This window comes from Salminus brasiliensis, chromosome 8 (genome assembly GCF_030463535.1).
Source record: "Salminus brasiliensis chromosome 8, fSalBra1.hap2, whole genome shotgun sequence".
Lineage (NCBI taxonomy): Eukaryota > Metazoa > Chordata > Actinopteri > Characiformes > Bryconidae > Salminus > Salminus brasiliensis.
The window spans coordinates 10460271-10480549 of NC_132885.1; the positions used below are offsets into that span (position 1 = coordinate 10460271).

Consider the following 20279-nt stretch of genomic DNA (forward strand, 5'->3'; position numbering starts at 1 on the left):
TAACAGTGGCAACAAGGCCTTAGTTTAAGTCTAACGTATAAAAAGAAGGAAGCCAGTACCTCAATGCTAAAACACCACCTTTCTCCTCTTATTATCCTGCATACTTTCCTCATTTCTGTCAAAAGCCTAACTTGCCTTCATCAGCAGTGGGGATGGATACGTTTTGCTGCAAGTTCATTGTAGGTTCATTGCCTATTGGCTTGGAATGCTCCGTGTCGAGTCTGCGGGATTGGACTTGAGTTGAATTCCAAAAAGCTGGGAAAACGGAGTGACAGTCTCTGGGTGATCGTAAAGTAAAGGTAAGCTGGGTTAAGTGAGGGACTAAAATATTCATTAGCCTCACAGCCCCTTACTGAGCCAGAGACCAACAGCAAGGGTCTTCTGTGCTAATACGTCACGGATTTTCTGTGGAAAGTGTTGGAATACTGCGCTGTAGGCCGGCACGGTAAGGTCAGATGGAGGCTGTTGAACATGCCAGGAACTCATTTATTTAAATTAAAACAAGGGAGAAAATGGGCGTTTTGAAACGGCAGCAGTAACTGTGGTTTGTGGAAAGTGAAAGATCCTTTGCCGTTCCTCCGAAAGGCTCGTCTCAGAGTTGTCACTCTAATTTGGTGAAATTGTGCAGAGAAAAATGCTTCCAGCGTATGGGAAACGATCCTCCTCCATCTCTCTGTGGAGGAGCGGTCTCCATATGCTCGCCCTGCTTTATGTCAGAGGCACGGCTGTAACTGTCTTACACATAGGAACCGAATATCTGTATTATGGCTGCTATGTTTGGGTTCCCAGCTATAGTGTGTGCTCTTTCAAACTTCTGCAAATGCTATTTATAGACCCTGAACATTCTGTCCTCCTGTCTCTTTCTCTGCTCCAGTCCTTTTCACATGGCTCAAACACATTGCTTAGGCCTTAGACGTTGACTTATTACTGATAAATACTAGTTGCATGTCAATATGCAGCTATTTAAATTATTACAGTTATGTAATGAATAGAATTTGTTTTGATATCAATGATACCAATCAGTATCAACTGGTCCAGGTCTGTGTTCCAACTTTTTAAATTTGTTTTAATGTAAACAAATACCCAAATGCATAGACAATGTATATGCTCTTTTAAAAAATGGTTTTTGAAGGGTCCTTTTGTGAAGACAGTGGTGCTTGACAGCTTATATAGAAGCTTGACCGCTCAAAAGCCTACTTGGTAGGACGGTTATTCGTCCACCAGATTGGTTATAATCCTGTAGGTGTAGGTGGACTATTTTATGGGTCAAAAAGGTTCTTTAAAGCCCCCAAAAAGGTTCCACTGCCATTATTTGTAAAGACAAAAGGTTCCACTGCCATTATGTGGAATAAGATCCCTTGACTAGTAAAAAACCTAGTACTGTATAGAACCTTTTGCTTGTAGCTGTCATGTCTTAGATATTTCAGCTGTGTTAGCCTGTTAAATCTAATTATGGTCATATTGCTTCTTTAACAGCATGAAGAAACCAGCCAATGTGGTCTGTGCTGTGGGTTGTGAGCAAGGCCGACTAGACGATGGATTTTGGCCACTGCTTTTGAAAAGGGAAGGTGACCAAAGCCTGGGCAGACCCTACAACAATACAGACATATGAGAAATACTGCTAATCACCTCCCATGTCCCATACAGAGCCAGAAGGAGGGCTTAACTTGTCATTCTTCTAAATCTCTCTCTTCCAGTATCTATTCTAGCCATAGACATAAATGTGTGGCATTGTTTAGATTGGCATCCTGCTTTGTACACATTTTCACAGCCATGTCTCAGCCCACTTCCCTTAGCGCCATGTTCCCTGCTTTGCAATAAGGATTTTGTGGACTTGCCCACCACTGTTGAAAGACTTACGACCAACCTGTGTTTATTATTTTTGCCTGTTTGAGGAGCTGTGTTTTACCCCCTGTTCTGCCCGCCGTGCTGAACGCTGTGAGGTGCAGTGCCGCTAGCCAGCAGCCTCCTGAATTGGGCCATTTAGAGGTTCTGAGCATATTTTTCCCTGTGAACGCTGTGTTTTCCTGCTCTGCTTTTTCCCTCTGTGCTGACCCCTGCATGGTGGTGGGTATAGCTGAAGGGAGCATGAGAGCAGTACAGCGGGACAATGCTGGCTCTGCATCCAAAGACGCAGCGCTTCAGGCCAAGAGGAACACGGGTCTGCGGGGTGACTCAAAGCCGGGTTAGGTTCTGGAGCCATGGCTGGGGCGAGGGAGTTTGATTCACTTCTGAAAACACCCCTGCCTACCCCACTCTCCCTTTCTCCAACCGTGACGCCCATGCGGGCCCTGAGTGTGTGGACAGCATGCATGTGTGCAGGGATGTGCGTGCCCTGCACAGCTGGCCTCCTCAGCCAGCCATGCATTTTTTCCGGGTGCTGTCCAAAGAAAACAAGCAGAAACGGCCACTGGTGCCAACTTTGTGCCTCATGTTTTCATCTCAAGATGAGATATGGTGTGAAAACCAGTGCAAAACACCATTGTTTGGGTTCACAAGTTAACCCTAAAGTCACTCTATATATATTTTTTATGTATTTGTTTTTTCTTACCTTCTTTTTCTAACCTAAGAGAAACAAAATGAGATATTTGATGTTATATTTTGTTGAAATTTATTAAATTTCATTGTTGGTAATGCAGCCTTGTTTTGGTATGCAAACGTTTGGGCAAGATAACTGAATTTTGTTATGAGGACTCGTTTTCATCTGGTAACTCTTCCATAAGGGTCAGACTTGCATAGGGGTCACTGCCTAGTAGAACAGTGTACCAGCACTCAAAGGTCTTTGCAGCCAGTTGGAAGTTTAGGTTTGCTTTTCTAGAACTCCTCCTGTTTTCCTGTTAATAGCCCTTTTTTGCATTAAAAACCTGGGAAAAAGCTACCTGATCACTTTGTTGTCTTCTTATACAAAGTTATACAAAGTTTATGTATCGGTATCGGAACTGAAAAAGCCAGATCGGTGCATCCCTAGCCTAAACGTTTATAAGGGGACCTTGTTCTGCTGTGAGTGGACTGTTATCGTGCTAACTGAGCTAATGCCAACCAACCTCTCTCTCTTGATTCACAGCAGCTTAACATTTATAATTATCAGATTGAAAGTTCTGCACTGATCACTTTGTTAACCTGTGAGCAAACTGACCATCATATTTTTCGATTTTAAATAAAGCAATTAGCAATATTATTTAGACGCTATAACGGTATTAAAACCCAACAGGTTTTTAAGCCCCAACAAGCTAATGAAGGTCTGAGACTTTGGTAAATGATATCTCTTGGGGTGCCCAGACTTTTGCATGGCACTGTATGCAGTACAGTGAGAACATCTCCATCCCTGATCAGTCCTGTGCCACTGTCTGTGTGTGTATGTGTGTGTGTGTGTGTTGCAAAGCAGGAAGGCAAGAAGGTGCGGTGAAGCTGGAACCAGTGCATGAGCATGGCTGCTGCTCCAAATTTTTACCCTTCTTCGGCTGGAACCAAAAGTCCAGACATATCCTCTCCTTGCCTGGCACGAGAACAGTGCACAGGCGCTATTTCATCTTATTTACAGCCCGCATGTTTTTGACGCCCACAGACAGCTCTTTATGCGGCTGTCAGGCACGCTCTTTCAGCATGCGTTCTGCTTTATTACAGCCAGCCTTGTTCTCACCTGGGGAGCGAGTGGAGCTGATTTATCTGTCTGTGGCTTCGTGGCTGTCTTTCTCCTCTTACTGCAGCCTTCTTGTGTGGGTTCATGTTTTGATGTTGCCAGGAGGCTGCTGCAGATGTGAATGCAATTAGAACAAATCTGGCATTTTCAGGGGGTTTTGGGTAGACAGACCTCGCCAAGGCGCACATTAACCTTCTGAAGAACGGGAATGTGACGGCTTCTTTATTTCAGTGAAATTGCGACATGCCAGTTTTGAGAAGAGTACAATGTTAATCATCTGTTCTTCACTCTGGAGAGCTCTGCATGTTCCTCAGCCTGTGAGCTGGGGAGGGAGTGAACGAGGGAGGGTGTAGACTGTTGTGCTCGTGCAGGGGAATGTGCTCGTGAAGTTTTGGAGGCTGACAGCGGTGTGGGTTTGAATGCTTGGAAGGAAGTGTGTGCGTGTGTGTGTGTGTGTTGTATGTGGGTGTTCTAAGCAACTGGCCCTCCTGTTGTTGGACTCCTTCTTATGGAGTTATTGGGGTGGTCTACTGCTTCCAAAGAGGCTGTCACAGAAACTGGCACTGGATCCAATCCTAACCATCTTTCAGACCAGAAAAGGTATTTCTGCTATCAGAAATATATTTATTCATTTTATCATTATTGTTTAACCCATTTAAAGTCTAGAATTGTTATCCAGTTGTTGTTTTTAAGGCTTATTATCCTGTAATTATTATTGGATCTTATGCACATGCTTAAAGAATAAGGAGTCGACTCTTTGCTGTTCGGGCCGTTTGTCGCAGTGCTTATCAGATGCTCAGAAGTTCCCTTTTATGTTCCCTTTAACGTGGTTTGTATCTTTCCCGGCTGTATGACTTGCTCTGTAAAACTTCTTGTTAATTCCTAACACATGCATGTGCAATTTGTAGCTGCGATTTTATCTGGTTCTGTCAGTGAGTCTGCAGGCCGACTGCTTGTGTGCAACGTAGTGGGTTACGGCTCATTTGGGCACATGTTCCTGCAGAGAGCTTGTCTTTAGAAGTGGCTTTCTGTTCCTACCCCTCGTCTCTGTATGCGAGCCATGTGGGGAGGAAAGTGGCGGGACAAGTGCTCACTCCTCCTGTGAATGCTCCTGTCTTCTGCTCTTGCCCCCCAGCTGTGCTTTTCGGGCTTGTTTGGCATCTGCTGCTCCGTTTCTCTCGTTCTGGGCCTGCACTTTAGTCAGGGAAAGTTAGTCATTAGGAATGATTTATCAGCTGGGCGTAATTGAGAAGTTGTGCTTTGCTGAAACACGAGGCGATCCCCTTGAGCTGCCCAAGAGGTATAGACCCATCCATGGTCGCCGTTAGGGTTTGAACACATCCAGGGCTGAGCCCGAACTTGTGCTCATGTGTAGCTTGCCTGGCTTATTAGTTGCCTTTTGGAGGTAGTAGCACATTTTAGCATCTTAGTTTCATATCAGGCCTACGGCCCAACAAGTGTTTCTGTATTGACATCAAAACAAGATCAGTCTTGTGCCATTGTTCTTCTCAGCCAGATGTTCAAACTTCATAACACACTGACTAACAAACATCTGTTTGTTTGTTCCTTCTTGGCCTATCTGCCGTTGCATCTTTGATGATGTAATCCCTTTGTTTTTCTGTTTTTGGAAGCATTCAATCAGCTCATTTTAAGAGGCTAGAGATAAATAATGGCTGTGGGAATTCAGACCAAATTTGGTGGTTTTAAAATGCCCTGCAGGTCTAATAGTGGAACTGTCTGCAGAAGCAAAAGCTTAGCATGTTGAACCCACACATCAAGCACTAACTATCCTTCTTTATCCACCGAGTTTCCAGGTGTTTCATCTTTTGTCTTTAAAAGAGCTTATAGACATGTTCTGAAGCCGAAGTCCCAGAAGCCCAGTGCTAATGACACCTTTGGACCTTCGCAGGAGGGGTTCTCGAAGGTCTGAGAAGGTATGCTCTGCTGCACATTCACATGAGGGATTGGAAAATGAAGGAGCTGTTGGCAGTGGGCTTCAGCCTTCAGACTCCACTGTCCCCTCTGTCCTCTGGAGTCCCTCCTCTCTGGCCCTGAGCCCAGGCTTTGATTCGCCTCCATGCTGCTCAGGTTCTCTCGTTCTCAGAAATGGCAGCTCGGCCCCAGTCATCTCCTCCTGCGAAACAATGGCTTCACACAGTGTGCCGGCCCTAAGGGCGTGCCCGTGGACTCTAATGGAGCTCCACTCTGAAAGCCATATCCTGTGACTGTAACACAGCCCTTTGTGAGCAGTTCACTCACCAATTATAGAAAGTAAACAGTAGCCGAGCCTAACGAGATTGGCCCCACGCTCCCAGTCAACGGCAGCCAGGGAGTGTTTGTTATCGAAGTGGGACTGCTGAAATAAAATGCTACTGGGGAATAAAGAAAACCTGTGGAATAACAAGGGTAAACTTCCGATGCCGGTGTTCTCTGCTCCAGTCTCATGACTCTAGAAGGGCGGTTAGATTTCCTGCCGCTCAGGAAACGGTGTGAAACTGTTTGGTTGGGAGTTGAAGGCAGGCAGTGGAGAGGGAGATTTGGAGGGAGATGCGGCGGTCTCGTGTAAGGCATTAGGACTCTGCAGAGCGGGATCAACATTTCGTGTCAGTGTATTTGCCCCGCAATGGTTATAAATCTTATTGGATTACAAGTCACAGGATGCGTTCTGTCATCCAGAACATTGTCTGGTCACATAGCTCAGAACAACACAAGAGGCACGTCAGTCACAAGACAGGTCAGATTGGCTTTCCGTGCCAAAAGAAAAACGAGTCCTGCTGAAAATAAGTGAGCAAATACACGAGCAAATCAAACACACTGTCCCTTCGTGTTTCCTCCCCTTTCATTTGTGAACGTTGATTCAGTTAGACTTTTTAAAAGCAAATATAATTGAATTTTTTAATGCGGTCCCATGATCGCTCATATTAAACTTCATGCTGCTGCAGGTTGTTTTATATCCAGCTCTTTCCTTGCTTTGAGTTCATGACCACTCAGTTCACCTCAAGTCCCACCAGGATCATTTTCGGCCTGAGACACATGAGTCAGATGTTTTAAGTGAACGTTTGCGTGGAATAGAATACCTGAATTTGCGTCCTAGCTCAGGGATGCTTTATGTCTTGGCTGGTTCTGAACAGGGCTGTATTAGGCACAGCTGTTTGTACACTCCATCATGGCGCATGTGGATGTTATGTACATATGAGGGGTCCTGCCGTGAGCAGGGCAGCAGGAAGGCTCTGACCCCAGCATCTCCCCTGCTCAGACCAGGATGGATGATGCAGTTAGGAGGGTGAAAGTAAATCTTCGCTGATTACCTGGGTCGCTTGGACGTTATTTGAGTAACGCGAGCTTTGCTCCCCATGTGCTGGAAGGAAGACCCGAGGTTCCACAATGGAAACAAACAGGACCCTGTCATTTATAAACCGGGACAGCCTGGCAGAGATTTCCTCAGAGGGAAGAGAAGATAATAAACATATAAAAATTTACACAAAAAAACATCATTTCTTTGCATAAAGCTACAGAGTATGCCTTCCACGTGTTGAACTCTGGGCTCTGAACTCTGCATTTAGCTTCATGTTCAGCAAAGTGCTAGCTTGTTTGGCCTAGCTAATTATTTGACACTCATCTTCTTCACACTGTTTCCAAAAGCACATATTGAAAGTCTTTTAGTCGAAAGATCATTCAAACACCTGGAAGGATTACCTATCCTCAGATTCCTGACTATAGAGAATGAGCTGTTGACAGGCCTCAAACTTATTGTCTCCTGTCTATGGACAGTCAGGCAGTTAGACAGTTGCACCACTCCAGAGCTGTGTAACCATCTACATATTTGTGTCCAAGAAAGAATTTACTAGGTAAATTTACTCTGAGCTGTATTTTTATGTGGTGTAAGTTCACAGTCTAACTGTCTGCTCATAACGAGTGAGGAGATTATTAGTTTAAATCCCAGGAAGGGCTCAGCACCTTATTGTCACCTTATTGCCTCCCAATCTGGGGATTATCTGGTATAGAGGATTATTAATGGGGAGGGACACAGACTAAGTCACTTCATCTAATTAAACTAGTCTAATCACACTGTTTGTAACGAAACCTGCAGATGAACATTGTTTAATAAGCACTAACAGTATCCTCAATGTGCTTAGTGTATCATATTGCTCAACTGTACCGCTAAATTACATTCGTAATTACGCTTCTTAAGTACTCTGTAATCTGTTGCAGTCAGTAAATTCAGCAACACAGGTAGGCAGTTCCAGTCCTGGAGGGCTGGAGTCCTGCACAGTTTTTTTCTTGATTTAACTTACCTGTTAATTGCCAGGCTTGGTAGGTCTGTTTGCTGGACTCTGGCCCCCATTGCTCAGCCCTGTACTAACACCACCAAATACTCATTTCTGGTTTGAGCCACACTCACTTTTGATTTGTGGTTCAAAAGAAAGGTATTGAAAGTATTGAGTGTGTTTCTAACTGGCAAACATCTGATCTTTCGTCCAGTTATTCTTGTCTCTGTTATTTGTTCTGCTATCTGGTGTTGAGCGGAGGAGGATGGGTCCCCCATTTTGGTTCCTCTCAGGGTTTCTTCCTCTCGTTCTGAGAAGTGCTGTGTAAATAAATTTGAATTGAATTGCATTGATCTAATGTACAATTACGCACTGAGCTCCAGAGTCATGGCTTGCTGGAGCGGGATCTTCTTAGGTCAAGCCTTGGGCCTCTTGCACATCAATCAAATCATCTTAGTTTCTTTTTTTAATGAGAGAGTCCTTCCTGATTCTAACAGCACCATGGCCAGAGAGCTCTTTGGGTACGTATTGTATCAACAAATGGGAAAGAGAGAGAGTGAAGTGAAGCATGTGTTTGTTTGAGAAAGAGATATACGTAAGTAATGGAAGCGAGTTTATGGGTGGAGGCCTTTAAAGCACGTGCACAGCTGATAAGGGGTGTTGCTTGCTGATCAACAGCACTCGCAGCGCTGCAGCCCATTTGTTCGCATCAATTGTTTGCAGATGGCCGTGTGTCCTTGATCTGGGAAACGAACACAGCTGACTCCAGCCCTGTCCCTTCTGTCAGGTGCACCAGAAGGTATTAGTTTAATTCTCTGCTTTTCCGTGCAATGTTTTTCCATCTTCTGACTCTCAGTGCCACAGTCTTAGATACAGTGGGGAAGACAAACAGAAACGCCCAAACCTTTGGCAAGATGGAGTAATCAAGACGCGCTGGAAAGAATGCACCCAGCAGGCCAAGTGAGTAAGAGCAAGGGCCGCTACTCCCAGGAGTAAGCAGGGAGGAGGAAAGGAAGGGGAGAGAATCGCTGGGGCTAAAAAGAGAGAGGGCGAAAAGAGAGGCGATCACCACCAATTATACACTGCCTGATTGGAAGCAGATGGTAGGAAAAGCAATGACATGGCCAGAGAGGTTATGAAGTGTGTACTTGGAGCTTCTGCTTGGTGAAGCATTTGCTATTGCTTATCGTATCTTCTAACGCCTGAGAAGATCATGGTCTGTTTTTCGTGAGAATTTCATGGTCAGCATAAAGAGGCAGGTGATTTAATGTTCACCAGGTCTTTACAGGAACCTTCACTTTTCTGCTTAAAACCATATGTTCTGATGCAAATAGTACAGTACACTGTGCTGAGGTGCTACAGCGAGATGTTGGAGGGGTGCCATAGAAGAACCATTTTTGGTTCTATAAAGAACTGAAGAAGTTTATGTAAAAGCTTTTGCCAAAAGCTTCACCCTCAGTTTTACCGTTATCTTCTCCTGTGGTTCTTCTGTGACATCTCTCAGAGAAGCTGTTGTAGCACCTTCATTTTTAAGAGTGCATACTTGACTAATCTTGCCCAGTATTATTTACATGTATTGAAGGTAACATATGAGTTTGGGGGAGGTTTGCTGAAACTGCAGAGATAGTTGTACCTAAACAAATTATGTTAAGTATGTGTTTATAGATGTACGCTATCCGGCCAAATGTTTGTTGACACCCCCTCTAATGAATGCATTCAGCTCCATTAAGTTGCACCCACTGCTGACACAGATGTGCAAATGCACACACCCGCACACAAATTTGTCCCTGTAGTTCTCTGTAGAAGATAACAGCCAATACAATAGGACAGCCAAATTCAATAGACAGATGCCAGGCATGAGCTAGAGGTTTTAGTATTGAGCTGTGGAGCAGGCGAAATATGTTCTCTGGAATGATGCTGTGCTCCAACCAGTACTTTTGGGATGAGCTGAGGAGTTGGGGATGAGGTGGGGTGGTGATGGTCATCCAACATGCTGACCTCAGTAAAAGTCTTGCTGCTGAATGCAATCAGATCCTTAAAGCAATGCTCCAAAATCTGGTAGAAGGCCTTTTAATAGCCTTGATTTTGGAAGAAATTATGAATTCGCAGGTGTCCAAATACTTTTGTTTATATAGTGTAGATGTATAGTGTAGTGTATGGTCCTGTCCAGGAGATACTGAAAGCAATAGACTAATAAACTAAGTGCAAAGATCTTAAAGTAGCTGTGTCTTTGCATGACATCTTGGCTGCGTGATGTGTTTTGTGGTTCGCTTGGCTGTGCAGACGCTGAGTTTGATGGTAACCTTCGATATTTGCTCATGTACTTGGGCAGTGCCCTTATCAGCTGAGCTCTGTTTGTGCTCGAGTTGAGAGAAAAGAGGTCAAGAATAGAGTGACTTTGCTGGAGTTCTGTACCAGATCTCAACCTCCACTCCTATTTTATAAATGTTCTTGGATGGGACAAGTGGACAGAAGAACCGTCCAGACTGTCCATTCTGCCGACACCCTGGCCTGCTTCATCGTCCAGAAATGAAATCAACTCCCCTGTTGCAGAATGACTGCGATTTTTCCCACCGCTCCCAGCATGTGTCATCAATCCTCATGGCTCCGCTTCACTGCTGGCCTTCCATTTGGATTGGTGGTGAAGAGCGAGAGAGAGAGTAAGAGAGAGGCTAAGTCTCTGACTCAGCTTTTCCTTCCAATATCCTTTAGAGACTTCCCTCTGCATCTGAGGCAGCTGTGTTAGAGCTCCCGCCCTGAGAAGCCTCAGACCAGCCCAGCATACTCACTTGATTAGTGGCTTGCTAATCAGCACAATTTCTGCAGACTCACACAGCTCAACGGTTAATCCAATACTTAGCAGGACATTTCTGCTTTCTCCAGTCTTCGACTGGGGGGGGGTTTGGGAAGTTTTGGAGGGTTTTTCCTTGCGCAAATCTGGAATGTTCTTCCTTACCGTAATTATTTATCCTTTTGATTACTGGATTTCAGTTCCCGCCTCTCCGCAGTGTCTGCAGGAACACGATATGTGTACCTAGGCTTCCCCCCATCAGGCATTGTGGAGGTTGCTTTTGAGGTGGAGGGTGCTTTGGGGTTACACGTATGTGCTCTGTTGTTTCAAGTGGTAAAGGGGTTTCTGCGGTGAGCCTTGACTCGGCTGGCTCTTTCCGACTGATACTGCGTGATCTGGTTGAAAAGGCCTTGTTGGAGGAACCTTTTTGGCCAAGTGTAATAGAACACTGCATGTACTCCATTTGCAATAACACTGAACAGCTGGATTCACCATGAACCTGCACGTTCATTCAAAAGAGTTATGGAGGAACGTCTCCGCATAAAAGAAACACATCCTGTAAATGTGATAGGACTCACGGAACGGCCGTAACACACGACCTCTGCAGCTTCAGCAGAACAGGCTGTGGGATCCATGCCGTGTAGAGTGTGCCAGAGTGAGTGTGTGTCCTCATCATGCAGCGGGTTGGAGTGCTGTGTGGTTCAGAGCTCTGTGGTGGATCGCCTGCTCAAGAAGCCTACTAAATGTTTATGTATTGTCATCAGCAGATAATCAGATGAAATCGGATACTGGCACCGGACCAGAAACCCTGTATGGGAGTATTACTAAAATGATTCCCATATAGTGCCAAACAAACAGAAAAGGCTTGTCCAGAAAGCCTCATGTTTTGCAAGTTAAACAGACTGTTATGGTTGCACATTGCAAAATAACCACTTGGCAGCACCCTAGCAACCACCGGAGACACCGTAGCAACCACCTGAGATGCTATAGTAACTGCTTAGCCACAAAACACCCTAGCAACCATATAGCACCCCTTAAACAACCGCCTGAAATACCATATCTCCACCTTGCAACACTATATTACATATTAAGCAACCACTTACCAACACTACAACAATCATATGGGGTACCAAAGCAACCACCTAGCAACATCATAGCGAACACTAAAGAAATCCATAGCAACTATCTAGCAACACCATTGCAACCAGTTAGCCAGCACCTAACAATGTCATAGTAATCACACAGCAAAAACAGTTTCCCCTAATGACCAAGCAACAAATATGAGAACCACTGAAGCTACTCAACCAGTTTTCTTTACTTTTCAATTTTAAGTATATGTCACATAGCAACACCATAGCAACCACTAAACAGATCCATACAACCACCTAGCAACACCATAGCAACCAGCTAGCATCACTATTCTGAACACTATTCAACTGCCTAGCAACCACATAGCAACACCATAGCAACCATTTGTTAAATTATAGTATCCTCCTAGCAATGCCATAGTAACCACGTTCCAAAACAGTTGCGCCCTAATGACCAAGCAACAAATACACTTTTGTTAATGACCAAGCAACAAATACAGGAACCACTGACTCTGCCCAACCAGTTTTCTTTACATGGCAGCTTTGTACTGTTCCCAAAATACTTGAATTAAACATAATAATATAAAAATCACATAAAATAGTTTCCTTATAATGAAATGCAATGAAAATATTAATATTATAAATGATGCTGAACTTTTGAACAGGACTGTAACTGTTTCAGTGACACTTCCCTGGTGAGAACAGATGAGTGATAACTCTGGTGTCTGGCCTGTCCTTGGCTCTCCATTCCCTGTGCCATGCTAAGCCTGGTATTTGTTTTTCCTTGCACACTTTAACCACCATCCTGAGGCTTAGTTTGGGCCATAGCAGCGCTTATTACAGGCAGCACCTCGGGGATCATAAAAGATAATAAAAGCCAGGACACAGGAAATATGTCAGACCCATAACACGCCAGCACCTTGCAGGAGAACACTTCCTCATGTAGGAGTGCATGCACTGCTCTCACCACCAAATAGGGCTAAATCACTTTCCTAAACAAAAGGTCCAAAACTGCTAAGTTCAACCTCTTTGTTGATGCACTGATGTATCTTTTCCGTTCTTGAAGAGAGGCGATGGATAGCTTTTACGCTTCCCCTTCTCTTAACCACTCCTCCTTTTCCCTGTCCTTTCATCAAGCTTGTCATTAATAATGGATACAACATCTCATACCATCCAAACATCTGGTGAGCACAACTGCAGGGACACTCTCAGCAGACATCTCGCTTTGAAGAGAACGTCCTCCTTATAATTATTTGGATATTGCCAAACAAAGCGGCTCATGTCTTTTCCATTTGCGAAGGTGTTTTCCTTGAGTGCAGCTTTAAGTAGTGCTTTCTCATACCTGCTATTACAATTGATGACTAGATGCTAGTGCATGTAAAGCAACAGAGCTGGTTGAATGGCAAACCAGCTGCCTGTTTAGGGGGAAATTTAAGATCTGCTTGATGGAACAGAATGTTCTTTTTCACGTTGCCGCACTATTGTTATTGTCCTTTGGTTTCCTCAGCCGCATCTCTGATGTGTTTCTTCACTGCTTTGCTGCCAGTCATTGTTCCTGCAACATCAAACTGCATCACTTCGCTACAGGGTCTTGTTGTCCAGCTGTCAAGAGCTCATAATGAATCTTTTGAAATCCAGTCCTGGAGCATGAACAGGCTCGGAGTTACCTTAAGACTGAGCCGGAGAGTTGACGTGTTGAGGGAAGCAGCGAGTTTTAAGCTGGGCTTTGACGGAAGAGATTTGGGTATTCCGTACTTTACTGTGCATTCTCTTGAAAATAAATGAGCTTCAGTGGGTTCTTTAAGCAATTCCATAGAAGAACCAGAGATGTGTGAGTCGAAGGTTCTTGAAGGAAGGAACCAAAAGTGGTTCTCCTATGGCATCGCTGAGGCATGGGCAGAGGATCGGGTAGCGACAGTACCAAGGTCAGGTTGGAGGTGCTGCTACCCCTCGACCTTTCTACTCCTAGGAGGCTAATGGTGAGTTAGCATGTGTAGCCAGTGTAGATATGGCAGCAAATGTGTAACTTTTGAGTAGCCAGCCTCAAATCAAGAGGCTGCAGCATCAACCAGGGTTAATCCTGAGCTTTTTGGCTTAACTTATTTATATATAGTTATAACAGTTAGTGGAGCAGGCGCCTGGCTGGCTAGCTAGTGTAAGATAGTCTACACTGAACCACCTTCCTGCCTATCAGCACACGACTGTCACATTCAAATGCCTAAAATATCTCATTATCTCTGTTTTGTGATCATCTGTGGGCAGCACAGATAGCTACTGGCTACCCCGATCTGCAGCCTTTGCTCAGTTTGCACGAAGCATGTGCACGACTGCTCAGCACCAAATCAGACAGGGGACTCAGGGGACGAATCAGGTAGCAACAGACCCTTCAAAATCTACTGAAACATGCAGTTGGTTACTGGTTCTGTAAGTAAAGAAAGCTTATTCGTAGTCCAGCTTCTGCAATCCTAAGCAATGAGACAGTTAGCCAGTGCTACAGGTGTTTCTTTAAGAAACTAGGCCCAAACCGCCTTCACGGTTCCCCACTCCTTTTTGGAGGTGGGAGCTAGCGTGTCTTAGAAAGCTGGGGATTTACATGGGAGGGAGAAGTGGGTGTAATTTGAACGGACCCCTCAGCAAGAACTCAACAGAAAGCCCATTGTGTTGTGCTGCAAGCCCAGGCTCTTCAAAGAGCCCTCACAACTCAATGAGGACTCTTAACTCCCCTCTAGAAGAACAGATAGTGTACTCGGAGACCTGCAGCAGGGCTACTAATAGCCGTGTTACACCATTCAATAAATATGATGTTATCTGCTGAGATGCTGTCGGGTTATGTAAGCATGGCGTTTGTAGGTTTTAGGGGCTATTATCTGCTCTTTCATGAGAAACTCTACTTTAGAATTTAGTAATTAAAGATAAACCAACCCTCAGTTGTGGTTGTGGTGTGTATGTCATAACTGACAGCCTGATAGTAAAGTCAGATGAATACAGTACGTTGGGCTTTTACAATCTGTGGGCATTAACGCATGAAAGTGAGATCTGTCTTTGCAGTGCTCAAAATGACTTTGTAATTGCTTTTGATATTACTAGACTGGTCTAGACTGGTCATAAACAAAATAATAAATCAACGTCTAACTGAACCACAAGCAGTACAAGTACCTGTCTGTGTTGACTATGGCAGCAATTTACACAGCCTCCTCTGAAACTACTGCTTCAGTTTTGCATGGGCGCTACAGTGGCTTGCAGAAGATTGGGCAACAATGAAAAGAAATACAGTTATAAGAATATGAGTAAAAGATCTTTTATACATTTGTAAAGTTTTAAACAAAAAAAAAATATTTTTTTACTTCTGTTTTAGAGTCAAAAATGAAAATGAAAAAGTATGAGCACCCCAAGGGTTTTAAGCTCCTGGATAACTTCTACCAACATATCAAACCTTGATTAGCTTGTTGATGCTATGGGTTATTCTAGTGCTGGGCAGTTAATCGAAACTGACATTCAGAACCTCAAATCGACATAATCCTGCCCATGTTGGCTATTTTGATTTAAAGATTTTGTGTTAATACATTTTTAAAATTCCCTAATTACTTTACTTTACACTGTGTGTTTTCATGCACTCTCCCTTTATAAACATACTACCACGTGTGTAGTTAGGTGACTCCACCCCGGCTGGAGAATTCAAACACCGAGCCAACAGCTCTAACAGTTTTTATAATCACTCATTGATCATAATCAAAGTAAAATGTTGAATTAATCATGATCCTGATTTCAGGACATATCCCACAGCACTAGCTTGTTAACTCCTCATCCGGAAAGGCCAAGTCAGGCACATTTCTAAGCTTTATAAATACTCTGACTCCTTAAACCTTATCCCAGCAATTGGTAGCCTTGTGCACCTCTAAGCAGCTGTGGAGCCTTCTGAACATGAAGATAATTGATGCCCACATAGCAGGAGAGGGCTGTAGGAAGATAGCAAAGCTTTTTCAGGAAGCCATTTCCTTAGCTTGTGATGTAATCAAAAAACAGGCAGTTAAAAGGAACAGTGGAGGTCAAGTTGAGTTCTTAAGGACCAAGAAAGCTTTCAGAGAGAACTCGTCATATGATTGCTTGAAAGGCAAATCAGACCCCCCCCCCCCAGCAAAAGCACTGTTCTACTGTGCAGCATCACCTGACAACCTTCATGGATGCTTCATGGAGGCATCAGAATAGTACCTTTCCTACCTGAATACACATTTTGCATGCCACAGTATGACCGTTCATTACTATTAGTCATATTAGCCCTGTAGCTCCACTGCAAATCACTAGTCACACTAGTCATGTCTCGGCCGATGGACTACTCACACTGTTTACATTTAAGCTTCGGAGTTGTGCTCTACTCGCCACATTTAAGGGCTTTACCGTGGGTCTGTCAGATCTCAGTGTGGCTCTGGAGGAGCGATAGTTGTGTGTGTGTGTGTATGTGTGTGTCCTCCTCCGATCCACAGAGCCCATGCCGAGTGAGCTGCGAGCTTGTCAACTCATGTTTAACCTGTAAGCTGAGAACTTGATAACAACAAGAGTAGAGGAGGGTGGAGGGCGAGGAGAGAAGGAAGGAGAAGGAGGAGAGTGAGGAAGAAGGGGGGGGGGTAGTGTGGGTGTATGTATAGGGGAGGAAGGGGGTGTTTTTTTTGTCTGTCAAACTCAAGTCCAGCCCACACGCTTGCTCGGGAATTTTAGTTGTATGCTTCTTTTTTTTTGCCCACTCCCCCTGCTCACTTACATGAGGCAGAGAGAGAGAGAGAGCAAAAGAGGGAGTATGTAGAGCGCAGAGTCAGAGCGTGAAAGAGTGCGAGAGGGAGAAAGTGTGTAAGAGCGTGTGTGAGCGAGACAGCAAGAAAGAGAGAGGGAGAGAGAGGGAGGGAGGGTGGAATAAAGAGTGAGGGAAACAGCCTGCAGCCAGACCTTCCAGTTTTCCAGATTTTCAGGCAACTAAATTTTCATCTGGACAATTCTTAGAAGCAGTCAGAGAGCTACACGCTCAGACACACGCAGACACACTTCTCTCCTCTAGCTGGATTACCTTCCTCTGTCTCTGCGAGAGGTGTGTATGTGTGTGTGTGTGTTGCTTCTGGCAGAAGCAGCAAAAGGTTGAGGCTGCTGTTTGCGCTGCCCTGAGGAGAATGTGGCAGTAGAGCAGGATTTGCTAACACACGCTCCTACACACACACATACAGACACACACGCGCTCGCCTGTCGGAGAAGAAGAATGGCCACGGCTGTATTTCAGGTAAGCAGAGTGGTGGTAGTGTGTGTGTGTGTGGGGGGGGGGCGTCGGTCGCCTGCGGTCAGATCTCTCTCTCCTCAGATATGCATGGAATCCTTAACCCTTTTCGCCGCAGCGTGCCGGAGGACAGGAGCAGCTTACACTTTGCTTGTTCTTTGTATAGAAACAGAGAGCTGGTGTGTTAACTGTTCTCAGATGGTGTGTGTGTGTGTGTGTGTGTGTGTGTAATGGAGGGGAGAGGACAGGCTGGATGTGTGTGATGCCGGGGCAGGGAGATCCGAGTGGCTGAAGCTGAAGAACAGAGATGTACAGTGAGAGGAGGCGCTTTTCCCATCGCTCAGTAATGCTAAAATATCTGCAGTGCTTTTGAGGAACTCTAAGAAATGGAGAAGTGCGTTTCAAGGGATTGCTTGATTGCTTTGGTGCTTGTATCCTGGCTTTACACGTGCACCGTAGAAATGAACCAGTAGGAATGTCGTGAAGCAGTTCAATTCAGTTTTATTTATGTATCTACTTTCACAACAGACGTTGTCCCAGAGCGGCTTTCCAGAAATCCAGGTCCAGACCTTTAGTGAGCATGCTGAGGGTGACAGCAGGAGGAAAAACTCTGTGAGAAACTGTAGGAACCAAGACTTGGGAGGAGACCTCCATCATCCACCTTGTGTTGAGACCAGATGGCAGAAATGTGATAAACAGATGACCGTTATAAATAAACAAAGGCATTTAGATTAGGCAGAGAAGAGATCTGAGATAAACCAGTGACCGATGTTGGACGTCTATCGAACACTGCCAGGAAAGGACTGTCAGATAGAGATCTGGTGGACTTGTAAATGTGTTCAGTTGTTAAATTGCTTACATTGTTGTACACTCAGAACAACTAAACCAAATGTTTTCTTGGTCTGGCTCTTTTTGATTGAGTGGACATGTGTGTGGAATTCATTAGAATTCAGCTTCATGCTGCAGTGTATTTTTTTGAGTATATCTTTAACATCTTGGTGCAGTTTAGCCCAGCAAATGATTAGCCATGCTGTGATGGAGGTCCTATTAAAGGAGGTTTGGCTTTGAGCTTAAGTTGTCTGGATAAACCCTGGAAGGAATGCTGCTTTGCGAAATACCACCTTGATGGCTTTAAATAAGACAAATGAGATTCAGATCAGACAGAGGAAAGATCTGAGACAAACAACTCGTCTTCCAACACTGGAAAAGCCTTTCCGACATGGACCTGGAGGACTTATGAATGTGTTCCGTTGTCCAAGGACCGCAAACTGAGCTCTGCAAACTGAAAACACTGTCTACCTTTCTAATTAGGAAGCTATTCCGACTGCAGTTCAGTCCAACAGATAACTACTTATGTCAGCGTATGTCAAATACTCCCCCCCGTGAGGAGTAGCTACTGAGATAGCTGTGTGAAAGTGAGAGCGCTGTCCCGCAGTGAGGTTACTCTGATTTGTGACAGCAGTGTCTGACCGTGGCCTCACACGCTTCCCTTTCTACTGTAACAACTGTGGCTGACAGCATGACAAAGCTGCTGTAAAAGGCTGAACAATAGCCGCCCCCCCTGCGGCACACCGTCTGCCGCTGGTTCTCTCGAAAGTGTGTGTATGTGTGTGCGTGTCTTTCTTTCTGTCGCACAGACGGCTCAGACAGCCCACTGTCTGCATGTCATTCACGTGCAACAGCCTCCAGCCACTCACTCCAGTGGCCAGCAGGTCAAGCCAGACACCATCACAGCCTCTGTAGGTCAAAGTGTCAAATGCCAGGGTTTTCAGTGCTGGATGTTTTTGGACACCTAACAGCTGAAATGTGAAGGAAATGTGAACAGACACACCTAAAAACACAACTTGATGATGGAGACATTTTTATTTCTCTGTCTGTATAAGGTGCTTTAAAGGGTTCTTTGAGTGATCCCAGAGAAGAACCATCTTCACTTGATGGAAAGGTTCCTCACATTCAGATCTTAGGGAACCAAATGTGGTTCTTCTATGAACCTTTTGAAGCACCTTTACTTTTAAGAGTGTACATCTGAAGTCCGTACCTTTCCAAAAGTATCAAGGGTATCTTCTCCAAACTTTTGTTGGCTTCCAAAACCAAACCTGTATTGGAAGACCATGTTATATACCCAGAAAGGTACAATTTGGACCCATATTGTGCCTTAAATTAGCACTTTCTGAAGAAAAAAATAACATATTTCTCATCTATTAATATCTAGAAAGAGCTTATTCTGTATCTCTTTTTCCCATCTTCTGTGTTAGATATGCTTAGTCTGCTTTGTATGAGCTTGGTATCACCAAGCTGCTCTAAGCATATTGGAGTAAGGGGAGCATCTTACTTCCATGACCTGCCACGTCGCTACTGCTACTGCATTTTCTCCCCACCTATCTGCCCTCCTGACCCCAGATACAGCATCTGAATCCCCCCCAAACATAAACACACCCTAGTCCCTGAACCACACCAGTAACCCCCCCCCCACACACACACCCACCCCCTTGCGTTCAACCGTGGGAAACGCTGCATGGTTTGTGTTCTTGGCACGTTTCTCCGATGCAATTTTGACTAATTTGGCTCAAATTGAGGGGAAAGAGGGTTAATGCTGTGCTGAACACGGCGAGCACATTTATCAACAATCTCTGGCCAGAGTGGGGGGGGGGCGCCGTGTCATTTTCTCATGGGAGTGTCAACTGTAACAGTCAGGCTTTCGGTCCTATTCCCTTGGCTCCTTTGGTTTGATTGCTCTGCTACTTATGTTCGTGCTGGTCATTTTTCTCCATTATCAGTCGCCGCTAAATTCTTCGCTGTTTGACTCACCGTATCCAGAGGGCCTTTGGGTAGCCAAGAGAAACGTAAACCAATACATACCGCCCGACTCAACCATTAGCATGCTGTTTGTGTGGGAACAGCGAGCGTTTACTGGCTTACGCCCAAAGATGGAGTTGATTTCAGCTTTGCGGTGTCTGAGAGCGTTGCTCTTCACCAGCTGTATCCATACGTTGCTCGGCTCTGGACACATCGTGATGCATGCCTACATGAAACGCAACACCACAAAACTGCTGGTTTGGAGAGTAGATAAGAGGACCAGGCATTGGCATTCTAGTGGAGACAGCTAACTGCTGTTACTGCTCTTATGTAATGGATTTTTAGATTTGAGATGTGAGCTTGCTGATCTGTAATTGGTATGAATTGCATGACCATGGTGTGGATTTTCATTGAACAGCAACACAAATTCAGTGTTTCT

The 20279-nt window shown here is 44.8% G+C and overlaps 1 protein-coding gene across 12 annotated transcripts in view; it reads left to right on the forward strand.

Moving 5' to 3' along the window:
* Positions 1–20279, forward strand: part of tns1b (tensin 1b) — a 212577-nt gene that overhangs the window by 76239 nt on the left and 116059 nt on the right. The window contains exon 1 of one of the 12 annotated variants that reach the window (XM_072685585.1): positions 16505–17050. The exons of the other annotated variants lie outside the window; for them this stretch is intronic. Within the exon in view, the coding sequence (XP_072541686.1) occupies positions 17030–17050 (21 nt within the window). The 5' untranslated portion in view covers positions 16505–17029. Of the gene's footprint in view, positions 1–16504; positions 17051–20279 lie in introns of those variants that run through there. 12 annotated transcript variants of the gene reach the window in all.